General features: G+C 34.1%; 1 protein-coding gene across 1 annotated transcript in view; it reads left to right on the top strand.

Annotated features, from left to right (window-relative positions):
• The window catches only part of LOC121416874 (sodium/myo-inositol cotransporter 2-like), a 103,394-nt gene that overhangs the window by 32,306 nt on the left and 53,752 nt on the right, over nt 1-17,336 (top strand). The window contains exons 2-3 of the mRNA XM_041610397.1: nt 1,997-2,115; nt 3,894-4,005. Of these exons, the coding sequence (XP_041466331.1) occupies nt 1,997-2,115; nt 3,894-4,005 (231 nt within the window). The remainder of the gene's footprint in view (nt 1-1,996; nt 2,116-3,893; nt 4,006-17,336) is intronic.

Genomic DNA, 17,336 nt, shown 5'->3' with positions numbered 1-17,336 from the left:
GATGATACTCTGCAAAAAACTCCGATGTTGATTTAACACCATCCCGGAATCTATATATGTTCACACCAGAAAAGTATTGAAACAATTTCCAATTTGTGTTGTTTAAACACCTTTCTTGCGGTAGACCAAAACGAAAATGGTGTTGTTTAACACTTTTCTGGTGCCATAGATCCCAGGCTGGTGTTAAACCAACACCGGAGTTCTTGCAGTGTATAGGGAACCATGATGAACTTACATCTCCCCACTCCCCCCCCCCCAAAAAAAAGAGAAAATATATCATTAGAATATTGATTATGATTTGGATACATACACCTCAAACTACACCCCTCTCCCCCCAAAAAGCACGCGATATTTCAACGACTGTATAAGATATATTTATATACCTGAGAGGATGAAATGATTAAATAAATCATTAAATCATATCATATGTCTTCTTTGTAATAAGGTCAGTGAAATGGGGCTGAAGAATCAACCACCAACCGACCCACTTTAGATATGGTATATTCTTTTCAGTTTACTTCGTTTGGGGTGTCATTCTCGAAATATCTAAGCATTTAATAAATAGATTAATTAATTAATTATTTTTTCTTTTAAAAAATATTTTTTTGTGTTCTCCCAATCTTTTCATTCTAGGTGGGTGTTTCATAAAGCTCTTCGTGAGTTAAGAGCGCCCTTAAGAATGACTGGTGATCCTTTCTTGTGGTAACCACACAAGGTACCATCCATGGTTCAACCACACCAGGCACAACCACCCAAGGTACAGTGTCCATCTCCCAATCAGGGTGCATAGCAGGGGCCAGCGAACCGTTTGAACATGTTTAAAGTGTGTGTGGGGGGAGGGGGTTAGTCCAAAAGTGTGGGGTTGATCATGCGCAACACAATAAGATGGTCATGTTTACCTTTCACGGTCAAAAAAAAAACACACACACACTTGATAAGGTCCAACATCTTATTCCACACACACACACGCACACCCTTACACACTCCCACATATATCCAGTCATGATTCTAGAGAAATATTTACTTATTAAGGAGAGTTTTTAGGATTTTTTATGATTTGAGACAGGGTTGATTTAAGATGAACAGAAACGATCAGTTTGAGTCTGTCATTTACCAAATTAAATAGCAAGGATTTTAATTATTCAGTCATGGTGGTTGCAAATAGCAAGGTGCGACAATCGTCAGTATATCGGGCGATATATACTGTTTATGCTGAAATATTTATAGTGATCAATTCAGATAATTATATCTCTCAATGATTATTGTTGTTGCTATGGCTGCAAATGGAGCTTATTAGCATACCAGTGTAGGCGTTTTGCGAAGGAATCATGGGGGGGGGGGGGTGAGCTTATGTCTTGCAAAGCTAGTGCCGCGCGAAACTAGCTACATGTATAAGGCCACGTCGCACTGACGTATTTGCAATAGATACCAATTATTTGAATAAATAGATAAATTAATATATAAATAAATGAATAAACGTTGAATAGAATACATAAATAACTAGATAAAATGAATAGATGAACAAACAAATGAGAAAGTTGATCTATACATAAAACGCTTTATTAGTTTAATAATAAATAAAGTAATTAATTAAAACACTGGGCCATGACCACCCCGTTACGTACACATGTATATGGTTGCCAAATAAGTAGAAAGTAGGAATAAGAATTATAATTCATTGGGTTCAAAATCGCACACCTTTATTTAAATGAGAGCTCGCCTACTAGAATATCAGGTTATCGTTGAAAAAACTGCTGAACTTTTAACCAAACAGCAGCACCAACAACAAAAAAACTTTTCGAAGACTAAATAAATGATTTTTTTAAATAAAGACAATTAAACAAAATAAACGGAAAGCAACAAATGTATTCTTGAAAAGAAAAATCAATGAAATGGGACAAAGGGGGGGGGGTGTAATACCCGAAGCCCTAGTTTCGTTAAAATCAATTTTATTTCTTTTGTCGTTCCTTTCTTCTTTTTCTTCTCGTTCATCCAGTATCTCAATCTCAGAACCAGCACACCAAGTCAAGCTTCTTCACGGCAGCCACGGATGACAGTGAACGCAATCTGATTGGCTACTGTCTTAACGGTCACGTGATGAAGGTTGTTGAGATGGTAAGCCAGTTACGATGCGCTATGATGTGCAACGACAATACAAGCTGCCTGTCCTTCAACTACTTGAAGACAGGCCGTGTGTGCGAGTTGAATGACGAAAGCAAAGAGGGCGTCCATTCTGAATACTTCACTCGTTATGACGGATGCACTTATTTTGGACGAGTCTAAATTTTAAAGGGGGGAGGGGGGGGGGGTGAACCGATTGACACTTTTAATGCTGTTGTCCCTCATTGCTTGTGTGTTAAACTAGTCTTGAAATTTTGCTTTAACTACATGTAAATAAACCATTGTTTGTATTCTTGATTGTGTCAAAAGCCCTCTTTGATGAAGTAAGTACATGGGTTAATAGATGTGGTGTTTCGAACACAATACGAGGGGTAATGAGTGCCTAACATAGGGACATAATCGCCATGATACCTCCAAAATATGGTGATAAACGAAATGAATTTTGGAAATATTTCATTTGATCTTTTTTTTAACAATATTTTGACACATTGTGCACGTACTAGTTTGTTAGTAGCATGTATATGGAAGATTTTTCTTCAAAAAGAAATCATCCGAATTCATGTTTGTTGTGCGCAAGGACACAAAATTTTAATATCATATTTATTTTCAATCCCAATATAATGTGATTTTAGTGTTTTGTTTAAAGGGAGTCTGTCTTTAGCTCATTGAAATTATTTAAGGAAGGTAGTGTAGACTTCCTATGGCTTCTGATTTATCAATGTGAGTGTAATGTATGCTTGGAAGTGCGCCATCTTTTGATGTAGAATGGATAAGCATAATAAAGGGGTTTCCCCACAATAATATCAAGGAGTTTTAAGAAATGGAAAACCATCCAACGCTTTCCCTTATAGCCAATTTGATAACATAATTATGTTAGACATGTGTTTCGTTGCATATTTCTTGCAGATTGTACTTCAGTCTCATTTCTTGTAACCCCCTGTTTTTTTTTCTCTCTTTATCCCTTCATATTTATCTCCCTCCATTGTCTTCCCTTCTTCCGTCTTTGTTCAAATTTGTCTCTCCCCCTCCCTCTCTCATTCCACATTTATTCCCCTTCTCTAATTCTCCCTCTCACTCCCCGACTTCTCTCTCTCTCTTATTTTTTCTATCCCCCTTCTTTCCGTTTCTTTATACTTTTATTCTGATTTTTTATCTCTCTCTCCGTTCTTACTTTCCTCGTCTCTCCGTTTTTGTTATCTCTCACTCCCTACCACTTTGCCAAACCCTCCCTCTTTCTATATATCTTTTTTTTCTCCTTCGTCTGTCACCATTGTTTTCTCTATTTTATTCAACCATTCCTACACGTCCAATACACTCATTTGTAAATTAGAAATATGAACTGCATATAGAGTCAGGCTTTTTTTTTTAAATTCATTTCCGTTTATGCTGACAAAATTACTTGATTATGAAATTGCTTGATTATTTGTGCATTAAAAACACCCTCATCATCACCATGATGATGACATCAAAATACAGCCTGCAAAGATGCCGATCAATTAAAAATATTTTATTCAGATCGGTAGATAGTTGTTTTTTTCTAGATCAGTAATGTGCATAAACCTGGTTGTGAATTGGGAAACCTTTGTCGAAGTGTACTCGAAGTGTACTAAATAACGATATCCCGTAGGACAGATATTAACTTTCTATTTCCACATTACTTTAATATAATGTTTGACCGCGACGAAGTCCTACAAGCTTTCGAGAGCAAGGTTCGCGACAAAAATTCTCGTCCTGGTTTCACTATCCGCACGGATCTCCCCCCACATCTCAAGGCCAAGCGATTTCAACTTGAGAAATTGGCTTATTCACTACGCAAAGACAAGGGTAAATCTACCAGAGTTCGCCTCATCGGTACAAAGCTTCAACTAGAAACACGGGACAAGGGTAAAGCCGCAGCTCCGTGGGACATATACACAGAGTAAACTCCATGAAACTGGTGAGAAATCTATGCCTTCAATCACTACTGCATTTTACTCACCATTATGCCGTTGTGCAGTCCATCTACAAATGTATAAACAATAAGTTACAGTACAAAAATATTCCATGATGGCAATTGTCTATGCTTTATAGTAACAACTGGTGAGAAGTCATGCTTTCTCTCCGATTAACGTATTTTACTCTACTTTCATATTCCGTTTGACTCTTTACAAAGAATGTATGAAATATTACCATTCTTACAAAACATAAACTATACCATGGTGGTATTTTCTTTGCTCTGTCATGACTCTTTGCCAATTAATATGAATCCCAACTTCACATACCTATGGTTCATAATAAGTGCTTTATGCGTTATTTTTAATACCAGTACTGCATTTGGTGCTCTTGGAATGCCCTTTGTCATCAATCTAAGTCTCTCATCCGAGCTTATCAAGTGATAACTTTCGAACATTTGGCCTATATTTTGATGAGTCTTTTCATATCATAGGATATTATGTAAACTAAATATCTGAACACAGAAGATGTATACTGTTCTATGGCATAACTTATTGATTAAACCAAAATATTTGAACCATGGTATGCATGATAGTGTGGTTGTTACAAACCTCAAGCTATTAGAATTGCATTTATTCGTTGGATTCTTGATCTGCCACATATATGGGGTTGTCAAAGGTGATGACTTTCTAATTGCAGGAGTTGAGTCAGTCTTTCCCAATGAATACACCTTTGTTTTATTTTTCAATAACCCTATGTATAATAACTTTAACAGAGTAAAACCATGAACCTATATAGTGAGAAAACTATTCCTGCATACCCTTTAAATAAGCAAAGATATAAATCAAAGTAAGTGAAACAAGCTCAAAGTTGACTGTATTTCTATATGTAGTCATTTTAAAATATATATTAATATACCTTAGACTCAGACACCCCCCCCCCCCTGCCAGCAGTGGCCAGGTCTATTTTGGATGTTGACACTAACTTATGATGATTATGTATCACTCGTGTATCTTGTAAGTTTTGATACAACATTTTGCTTCGTAAATCTACATCCGTTACACAATAGACCTTGCTGTTGATTTTTTAAAAAGTTATTATACACATCACTACACTGTAAAAAATATTGGGCAAAATTTTAACCAGCACGAGGGTAGTTATGTATCCAACCAATTTTGGGCGGTATTTTACCCAATGCGGGAAGCATATTGTCCAGTAAGGTTAAAAAATAAGCAGAAATTTCTTAAGAATGAGCAAAATTTCATCACACTGGATAAATAATAATGCCCAAAAGAAATGCCCAATTGGTTGGATACATAATTACCATCATGGAGCATTTTTACCCAATATTTTTAAGAGTGTATTGACTCACACTGACGTTAGTTGTAAATAGTATTTGTTTTCATTTGAACATGGTAGGTCCACGCTTTGAGGCATGTGTATCAAATTGAGATTCTTTTATTTAAAAGCTAAGCCATATCTCATTGGCTTTGCTTATTACACTATCATAATTATTCAACATTCTATGAGTCTTGCTTTTAACCAACCTATTTTATACACATGAATGAAAACCCAATTTCTTTCATTTACTTCACTTCAGTAGGTGTACCTTTTAGCAAGTGCCTAAAAATTTGATCCCAATATTGAATCTTTTTATTTTTTGCTATGTTACTGACGTTGGCGTCCGAATATTCCTTGCATTGAACATGTTGAACACTTGACCTCATGCAATTTATTAACAACATAATTTCTATAGTCTGTTGCTATAGTAGGTGCATTCTTGTAATTCATGATATCAATACCAGTCATGCTGTCAGTTGCCTACTTGTAATTTTGAATTGAAGTATTTTCAATCTAACCTTCATTCAGTTAGGTCCGATAATGCACAGTATGTATAAAAGATCAGTAACAGAGAGCGTGGGCCCTGCCCTATAATTATGATACTTTTATCATATGCATGTATACAATGTCTTGTATTATTGATAATCAATGAAAGATATAACATGTACCATATAAGGTCATTGCTTATGCTCTCTTTACTGTCTCTTAATAGTTTTTTTTAACTAATGTCTTTTTTCATTGATTGATACGTCAACTCCATCATATCCATGGGCATTTTACATTGAATAATACCTCGCATTGATATCAATCCTTGATATGACTTTTCTGTATCTTAATAATTACCTCTGATGTATGTTACTAAGTTTAAATACATTTTTTCCACCATTGTGTCCTGTTTTTTATGAAGTAAATGGCTATGAAATTGTACCCAAATATTCCTTACATTTAAACAAAAGTGACTCAATGTAAATATAATTATTCCATATGCCATATATAGGCTTTTCACTGCAGTCACATCACTTGCCTATTAGTCTAACATGTTGTTTGAAACCACTATTTGCATTTCAGTGCTGCTGACATAAATTTACATTGAAATAAAAATAATAACAAAATATCCATAAACGGACATGTTTATTGCTCGCCTCTCAGATGCATTCAGACAGTAATCAAACTAAAATAATAATGATTTTGCTAATGAAAATCTGTAGCCTGATTTGAGTTTTTTTTTTTTTGGCCAATTTTGAATATCAACTGGAAACTTTTAGTGGAAATCTCAGATCTATTTCTAAACACTATCCTTGGACACGTTGGAGTATCCTTTCCATTCTGGCGAGTGATGCACATAGGCCTTAATTTGTTATAATGTTAGAAATGAGATTGAGGATGTCTTGAATCATGATGTAGGCTTTGATTCCAGATGGTGAGATATTGTATCTACAATGTGTGCCCTGTCTTAGAGATGTAAAAAAAAATTGTTACACCACTTTGAATGAAAATGTTTACATTTTTATACCAAAAGCCTAGCATTCCCATTTTCAAGTTTTTATTGGGCATGCACATCCCATATCATGGATTTTGGGTTCTTTCAATTTCTTTTTTTCTTAATACATATCAGTCCTTTTTAATAATAATATTCAATCGACTGTATCATACACGTATTCCCATGTATTCTTAGATCATTGTTTTTTTTCAGCCATAATTGTTTTTCAGGCCTAATGAGTTTTTGAAATATGTTTTTTTTTTTTTTTACAATTAAGGCTTATGTTAACACACCCGACTAAAAGTAGTTTGATGATTTTTTTTCTTCTCTGCTCAGATGTGCAACTTTGAGCTATAAACATATTAGAATATAAAATAAAATAAAATGAAACAAGAATCTGCTGAAGGATTATTTTACTGTTTGATGAAGTTTCTTTATCACAATTTTTCGAGAAAATGTAGTATTTATGTCTATATTGCTACGTTGCACTTTCAAAATTTTTGGCAATTCACATGGTTACAGAATAGGATGCACATATCAGTTTTGTAAAAAGATTATGCAAAGATAACTGCAGGTATTTGCGTTTTATAATTGGCTCATTGTCTTTATAAAAAAAGTCATCAAACTGTGGTGTATGCAGGTGGTCTCACCTTTTTTATTTAATTTTTTTTTATATCAATAGTTTTGATTGTCTGAAGTTTATCTTGTCCAACTATTCTTAATTTCTCAAGAAGAACTCAGTCTTTATTTATGACAAGACTATGGATAATGTATTATTTTTTTTTTTAATCTGACTTATGGTATTAATTTTTATTCACCAAATGTGTATAAAGAAAAGAGATATGATAGCATTTAAAGCAATTTATTTTGAATAATATTATGTATTGATGCAGACGCATCCACTTAATTATTATTTGTCTTAAAATTGGCTCCTTATAGTGGATATATGATGGATTTTTATATCGGTTTTATACCCATGATGTTTATAATTTTGTACAAAATTAGCTTAATTACAAGGGCAATTTCTTCTTCACATTTTTCCTTTTCTGCCAACTTTATTTTCTTTCTCCAACTTTTTGTGGGCTTGACTCTACCGTGTATACCAAACGACATGTAATTGACGTTCAGTATGTATTCATTTTGTTTGTACTTATTCAATTTGCAACAACAATTTGCACAGGTTTTGTTATTTTTCCCATAGCCAAAACTACAATACACATAACATGTAACCTATTATACTTTAATGACATTTGTCAAATTAGGTATCAGTCTGGATTGAAATTCCTACATGATAAAGCGACGAATTTTTACTTTGATGACGAGTGAACCTATACAAGAATTTAGTGACCTACTACATAATCGAATATATTGTTACATGTGTAAGCAAATGTGTCGGAACCATGACTGGAACGAATATTTTTCTTGTTGTAAACACTGTCTTGAACACTTATTTCCTTTCAACTAGTTGAATGATAACGAGCTCGATGACGTAATATCGGCTGATGAACCCTTAGAAGACAATTTTGATAGAATTTCTCATTTACATTTTGATCCTTTTTTAGCACATGAAAGCATTGTCCCAAATGACGATGTTGACCCAGACTTCCAGTTCTATACTGAGAGTTCAAATGACTCTCGGTACTATTGTTATGAAGAATTTAATACAAACTTTGAAAATATTGGTGTCCCGAGCGGCGGTAAATTTTCAAGCATTCACTTTAATGCAAGAAGTCTTTTGAATTCTTTTGATGACATTTCAAGCTGTCTTAACTCTTTGAAATTTACATTTGATATTATTGCCATATCCGAAACCTGGCTAAGATTCGAAAGTCCTCTTGTTTATATGCCTAACTACTCGTTCGTTTGCAATAATAGGAAATATTCCAGAGGTGGTGGAGTTGGAATGTATATCCATGATTCTTTTAATTTCTTAGTACGCACTGACCTTAATTTAAGCGAAGCAACATGCGATTCTTTATTCATCGAACTGGAACAGTGCTCAGGGAAAAATATAATTGTAGGAACCTTGTATAGAGCCCCATCGTTGGACGTTAATTCATTTATTGAGGAGTTTGATAGCCTTTTGATCCGTCTTTCCAGGGAAAATAAAAGGGTGTTTTTGACGGGTGACTTAAACATAGATATTTTAAAACACAACTCTAATTCTCAATCCAAGAACTTTGTGAACTGTCTTTTCAGCAATTTTTTTCTTCCTATAATTCACAGGCCCACAAGAATTACTAAGACAAGTGCCACCCTTTTAGATAATTTTCTGACAAATCAATTTGACTTAGATACTAAAGGTGGAGTGATATACTCTGACGTGTCAGATCACTTGCCAATATTTCATGTAACTTACATGAATGTTAATAAAACTAAATCGGCAAATAATAACGTACTCCGTAGATCTTTTACAACACAAAATATTACGAAATTTAAAAATCAAATCGAAAATTCAAATTGGGAAGAAATCTTTAATATGCAGGATGCTAATCAATCATACGACATATTCATAACTAAATTTACTACATTGTATAATAACAATTTTCCATTAAAAAAAACACCCAGTAAGAAAATTAAACTGAAATGCTGGATGACCGATGGTTTGCTTCAATCTATTCGACATAAAAACAATCTATATAAAAAATATATCCATAAACCAACAGTTAGAAATGAAATTCTATACAAGGATTCTCTTAAAGAAGTGAACTATTTGAAACGGCAGGCTAAAAAACATCATTATAAATCCAACTTTGAAGAATATAAAAATAATATGAACCGTACATGGCAAATGATCAAATCAATATTAAATAAAAGAAGAAAATCAACCTCCAACACCATAGTTTGTGATGAAGGTCGGTCGACAGACCCGTTCCAAATAGCAAATACGTTTAATATTTTTTTCGTTGAAATAGGTCCAAAGTTAGCTAATATCACTCCTCAAAATGATACAGATTTCAGAACTTATCTATCTGAACCAAATTCAAAATCTTTGTTTTTAAATCCGGTAAGCCAACGTGAAATTTGTAACATTGTCATGCGTTTCGATAAAAATAAAGCCCCAGGTCTTGATGAATGCTCACCCAAGATTGTTAAACTTGTAATCGAATTGATAATACCTTGGTCACATTTGATCTACGGCGGCCGTACGGCGAGTCGACAACAGCCGTTTTATTAATTTCAATTCAAACCACCTATATGTAGTTGGTACAAAAAATGTTGAAACGGCTGTTTTCGACTCGCCGTACGGCCGCCGTAGATCAAATGTGACCATGGTATTAGCGAACCTTTATGTCATATATTCAATTTATCGTTAACCTATTTCCTGACAAAATGAAAATTGCGCGAGTTTCTCCAATTTTTAAAACTGGTGACAAAGAGCAAGTTGGTAATTATAGGCCCATATCAGTGCTTTCTGTTTTTTCTAAAATATTGGAAAAGATCATTTATAAAAGGGCTTATAGTTTTCTTGAAAATAACAAGTGTCTTTTTGAATCTCAATATGGATTTCGTAGTGACCACTCAACAGAACTAGCTCTTCTTGAATTAACAAATACCGTAGTTGACTCCTTTGAGCACGATTCATTTGCAATAGGGATATTCATTGACTTGTCAAAAGCGTTTGACACTATTAATCATAATATACTTTTATCAAAACTAAATAACTATGGTATTCGTGGAACTGCCCTTGACCTTTTTTCTAGTTACCTCTCAAATCGTAAACAATGCACCATATATAACTCCGTTCAGTCTGAACTTAGGACAATTGAATGTGGAGTACCACAAGGGTCATTACTTGGTCCACTTTTATTTATTTTATTTATTAATGACATTTATCGTTCGTCAAATCTCCTTTCCTTTATTATGTATGCCGACGATACCAATATTGTTTATTCTGATAAAAATCTTTATCACTTATGTGAAACTGTAAATACTGAACTAACAAATGTTTGTAAATGGTTTTGTGCGAACAAGCTTACCATTAACTATAAGAAATGCAATTATATTATATTCCGTAACTCCACAAGGCGTATTGATCTTAATCATGTAGTGGTGAAGCTTAACAACCAAATTATTCCCAGAGCTGAAAATACTAGGTTTCTTGGCGTTATCATTGATAGTAATTTAACATGGATACATCACATAAATGAAATTGAGAACAAAGTTGCAAAAAATATTGGAATAATATATCGCCTAAGTTTTTACTTGCCTAAAACTGTATTGCGTACATTGTATTGCTCTTTAATCCTGCCATATTTTTATTACTGCAATTTAGTCTGGGCTAACACATATCAAACCCATCTTAAAAAATTATGTTCCCTTCAAAATAAAATTGTACGTATAATTTCTCCAGACGACAATATACCACTAGCAAATACCACGAATTTGTTTCATTCCCTAAAATTGTTGAAATTAGAAGACATCAACAAACTTCAACAATGTCATTTTCTCTACAGGTGTTTAAATTCTCAAATTCCACAAAAATTTCGTGATTCATTTACACATGTTTCCAACATACATCATTTTGATACCCGCTCAAATAATCAAATATTCATTCCCAAACACAGAAAAATAATCTTCCAACACAATATTCGTTATACTGGCCCCAAAATATGGAACGAAATTCCGGATTACATAAAAAAAATCTTTGTCGACAACCAGCTTTAAGTATAAAATGAAAAAATTGCTTCTGTCGTTTTATAAATAAATATTTCCCGTCTTATGTCTCCTTTTGACTTTAAACATGAACCATGACAAATTGTTGTTGCGGCATTTATGTTTGCCCCCACTGATATTTTGTTGAGCATTCTATTTTATTTAGTAATTCATGCCCGCCTCCCCGCTCACGTCTCCCCTCTTGTTCCCTTTCCTTTTCTTTTCTCTGCCCTTTTTTCCTTTGTATTGTTAATTGTATTGTATTTATGTCTACAGGCGTATACCGCCACAAGCCTCAGCTTTTAGGGTATACGCCTTCTTCCTTAAACCCAATATGTACATATTTATATTTTTTATAACAAATTGATTTATTTATGAATTTATGTTTACGAAAAATGTAATGACATGGAAGAAAATAAATGTTTTATTTGAATTGAATTGAATAATTATCACGTTATTAGTGTTTACTATAAACATTTATTTACTTTTCTTGTATAGTCATATTGCTTGCAATGTGTATTCATTTGCATTGGTGGCGGAAGCCAAACAATTTAGGGGGTGTCCACCTGAAATTTTGGGATGGACACAGGTAAAAAAATTGAAAAGGTTATCAACCGAAATTATATGAGTTGCTAACCCAAAAATTTCTGACAAGCAAAAAAAAAAAAAAAAAAAAGGTCATCAGCCTTAATTTTAGGGGGGACAACACACGTTTCGGGGGGGGGTCCACGTGAATTTAGGGGGGGACGCAGGAAAAAAGGTTGACAAGCAAAAAAAAAAAAAATTATAAAAATTTTAGGGGGGGACCGTCCCCCACCTAGAATTTAAGGGGGACACGTCCCCCCCCCGCTTCCGCCGCCTATGTTCATTTGTATTGTTATCATTTAAATATCTGTGAAATTACATCCTCATGGAAACATTGTTTTTTTCTATTCAAAAGTGTCAGAATATACTTTACAACAAAGCATAACGATTAAAAACAAAATATATACTTTCTACTCATCTAACAATAAACACTTCGAATAATAGATCATGACAACATTATAAATCATCACAGTATAACTGCCCCCGGCCCCCCCCCCCCCTGGAAAAACGCAGTATCTGACATTTTTTTTTTCAATTTTCACTTTTTTTTCATAAAAACAGTCAGTAAACATCCCTTTTTTATGTGACACATCCATTTTTCTGAATTTCTTTTGGGAAACCCACTTTTCAGTAACTGCAAAACGCAGTATCTACACAAAACTTACGGTTTCCCCACCGAAAAAATGCAGTATCTACATGATGAGGCTTTTCCCCCATGGAAAAACGCAGTATCTACAAAGCTAGTCTTTTAATGGACTTTAATTTGTATGTTTGGATTTTATTTTGCTTTTATTTCTCAGTAAAGCATGTTTTCTTTTAAAAAAACTCTTTATATGTAAAATGTGAATTATAAAACTCGAATTGTCTAAGAGAGTCAGAAATTTAAAGTAAATGCTGATAAGATTAAAAAATAAATTTTAAAGCAAGTATGTGTTAAAGCTAACCCATCAGACCTGAATAGCATAATTTTGCATGCATTGCTTGCAGTGCAAATGAATGCAGCACTGCGCTGTGCACAACTAGGCCTAAATTTAGTCAGTGTCAGTGTAGGAGCTAGCAGATGTCTGCTGCAGATATGTTTTCGAGGGGCAAATTGATGGTCTCTCTGGCCTTAAATAAAACACCCGGAGATTCATTAAATCGGTAAGTTAAGATATTTTCTCCTTAGATTTGTTGTAAAGATGAAAAAGTTATCAAGATGAAGTAAAATACCAACAGCCTAGGCCCTAACGTTAGGCCTAACGTTAATTAATTTAGAAAAGATGAACATCATGTCGAGAATGGGTTGCTTGACTCGATGTGCGAGTGACAGAATGGCACCGGTAACATTGATCTAGGCTAGATCTAGGGCTAGATTCTATCTAACGTTAGATTAGGTCTATCGTTTGATCAAGATCTAGGTCTTCTAGGTAGAGATTTGCTTTGGCCTTTGTCTTTGGCTTTGCTAAGCCTAAGCCGTCATTGTAAGTGGCGGTGGTGCTTTAAGTTTAATTCTTGGTGAGGATCTAACTTAAAATCTAAAGAGAGCCTAGATCTAGAGTCGAGATCTAGGCCTAGAATCTAACCATAGACATGTTACTTGTTAGCCTAGCCTACATCTAGACTTAACTTCTAAGGCTATGAGTTAGACTTCACAATCGAGACCTAGATCTAGGCCTAGATAGAAGTCTAAGTAACGTTACACGACTAGATCTAGGTCTAGATTATGCTAGGCCTAGGGCAGCCTACTACATGTAGAATCTAGATCTAAAGTGATCTTTATGCATCTAGGCCTAGATTTAGGCCTACAAGTACATGTAGATCTAGATTCTAGATCTAGAATTCTACATCGTTAAATTAGATCCAGGCCTACATGTAAAATCTACAGTGATCGTTACCGGTACGTAATTTTTACTGGAATCGCGCAGAAACGCGACCGTGTTCGCAGACAAGCCAGAGAGGGACCGCATAGACTTGGGGGACCTTCCCATACATGAAAGGTCTAGACTCTAACTGTTAGCTCTCACAAGTTAGAATCTAGATCTAGATCCGAGAAACCTATCTATATTAGGCCTAGATCTAGGCCTAAAAGGTTGGAAATTAGATCTAGAGTCTATATCTAGATTCTAGATCTAGGCCTAAGTTAGAAAGGTCTAACTTCGTAGACCTAGATCTAGCTAGGCCTAGACCTCTAGATTCTACATCGAGAGATCTAAGGTCTAGATCTAGTTAGATCTAGATCTAGGCCTTGTGTCTGACTTTGTGTACATTCTTAGTTAGACTGTAAACTGTAGTGAAATTGATTATACGTTTTGGGAGAGATAATGCTGAAGTTATTTTCTTTTTTCTCATTGGTAAACCGGCCAAGATTATAATTTTCATTTTTTAACCAATTATTTCTTTAGTAAAGAATTTAAAGAACATAATACCCGGTATATATATCAAAATTAAAATCTTACATGTAAGCACAAAGACAAAACAGATAGTAGACAAAGCAATGCAGGAGATATTGTTTATTACAAATTTTTAATAAAGTTTTGTGTAATTTTCGGCCATTTTCATGAAGTTTTGGGACTCTACCACAGAGGGCGCCCTCCATGTTTCTAGGCTATTATTGAATTAAATCAAAGTACAAACACAAAACAGTTGAACACAGCTGCAATACATTGTGATAATTACAACTTTACGAGAATATACGTTTCGTGTCATTTTGACCATTTTCATGAAGTTTGGGACTTTAACACAGAGGGCGCCCTTCATGTTTCTAAGTTATTATTTCCCTTCTGAATTACACATTGATATATTGTTAATTGGAATTGAACCGATATCGACTGAGTAAGTGATGATAAAAAAAGAATGTAATTAATCATCTTTATCATATGTAGATACTGCGTTTTTCCATGGGAAAACCGGGCATTTGCTTCGAGTTTCCCCAAAGAATGTACATTTTTATCAATGACTAAAAAAAAAAAAAAAATTTGTTTGGGGTGCCTGAAATAAGCATATTCATACTCCACAATTTAATAACAAAGGGATGATAAGAAATCAAATAGTTTCGAGCGGCTTTGAAAAAAACATAAAATGCTCAATATCTCAACTTGTGCAAAATGTAGATACTGCGTTTTTCCATGGTGTGTATTATGTGCATTTTTTTCCTAGTTTTAAGAGGTGAATTGTTATCTGCTGCTTACAAGAGCAAACAACTATATATTTAACCAATCAAACAAAGCTGGGATTGCCAAGCGTTTCATTCGACAGTTTCCATAGTAACAACGCTTCTCAGCCAATAAAAATCAAGAAAAATCGTTAGATCTGACATATCGACGGAAGAAAGTGTAGCTACATAGCACTATCCCCCGTTCCATTTTTAGGAACGAATTTTGAATAACCTATACTATATAGACAATAACGAGCAATTGAATTGATAGTTGAAACAAAGCATAAACCCTAGCTAAACTCAACCTGTACAAAGTTGATTGTTGTAAGAATAAATTCGATTGGAGGGTTTTTTCATAAATGATATACTCCTTCTTTAAAACAACACACCTTAGACAATAACGATTTATATACAACGTATTGCAGCAACATGGATGCCCCTGTCGTATTACACAGTACAGGGGCTAGTTTAGGGGTTAAAGAGAGATAGAGGGGGGGGGGGGGTGAATGCATAAGGAAATCTACAATGTGATCAATTATGATCAAAAGAATACAACCATATTTATCTATAGAATATTCACTTTAGCTAATGCATCTGGCATAGACTTCCTGTTTACACACTAAACATAATTTGAAATGGTAACGAAATAAACAAATGAATTGAATTGAATGAAATATTATATTAATATGAAACCACGAACAAAAGCTACATTATGTTCAATCATTTGACAAATTATATGATTCTGTCTGATATATATTCCTGGGTTTTTTTTACAGCATGGTACGATCAACTATCATATAGGCGCAAACACATCATTACGGTACGTCGACAAAAATAACTATAAAAAATAATGTCCATATGATTGTTACATGAGATTCCTTAGTCATGTAGCCAAATTACATCAGTAATTACATTAGTAATCTATGTTGAAAATAAGCCGATATGAGTATAAAGTAAAGGCTGTACAAACGAAGAAAAATGAACTGAGTGGAAATAAGTAACATGATGTAATACTTACATCACTATGATGAATATACAGTGTGCTGAATCATATTGAGATAAATCTCACCAATTTTTTAACATGACTAGATTATATTTAATTAGCGAAAAAAGAATTAAACGTGAAACACTATTCCTTTCTTTTTATTTCCATTATAAATTCTCTATTGTCATACGAATGCGGACTAAGCAAGAACCATATTAAACACCACTATTTACGAGACTTTATCTTTTTTCTCTAACATTCATGATTGGGGGGGGGGGGGGATTGTGTACAATATATAGCTTCCATTTCTTATCATTTTCCCCTTCTCTTTTTTTTTTTACTACAGGTTAAAAAAACTAAAATCAACCAGGTTCCCGTTTTTATAAAAACTGGCTTTGATAACAATATCAGTTGGAATGACAAATTTCAAAATTTCATTGGAAGAGCAAATCAGGAATCAAAATTTCGATTGTTGCTATGGTACTTGACATTCCAGCAAAAGATTTGCTATCATTGCCAACTTGTTATGAAATGGGGTCCTGATGAATGGATTTGAATCAAATACCTTAAAAGTTGAGAGCAATTTTAATGGAGAAATAACCCGATCACTATTAGGAGAATAACATCGAATGGAATTGAACGAAATGTCGTTTGGTAAATGATCGGTTTAAGTTCACACAAGTCAGTTATTAACACGTTCAATACTGAATTCAGCCATTCTAAAAGACTTTCTACAATAACCATCTGGCTCAAGAGTAGACAATTCGTTAAAACATTTTGTGTTTATTTTGTTCAGGTTACGAGTAAACTATTCATTTGGATCTGAGGGCATTCATTACATGCCTAAATCTAAACGGATGAATATTAGCGACAGCTTTCTATTTGATATAGATTGATACAACATATACAAGCCCTGACCATGCATATACATACAATGCATATAGAGCTAGAAGGATGTCAATTGAAATGGAAGTAAAAGTGAAAACAAATCTCTGGTTTTTATTTCTCTTAAAGATCCGATATCATTTCTTTGATTGTCTAAACGATTTACAAGATGAATTTCTTCTTGTAGAAGTTTGTCTCCATCACACCTATACATG

This window comes from Lytechinus variegatus, chromosome 6 (assembly GCF_018143015.1).
Source record: "Lytechinus variegatus isolate NC3 chromosome 6, Lvar_3.0, whole genome shotgun sequence".
Taxonomy (NCBI): Eukaryota; Metazoa; Echinodermata; class Echinoidea; order Temnopleuroida; family Toxopneustidae; genus Lytechinus; species Lytechinus variegatus.
The sequence above is the reverse complement of the archived record's forward strand: the minus strand, read 5'-3'. Positions and strand labels throughout refer to the sequence as shown.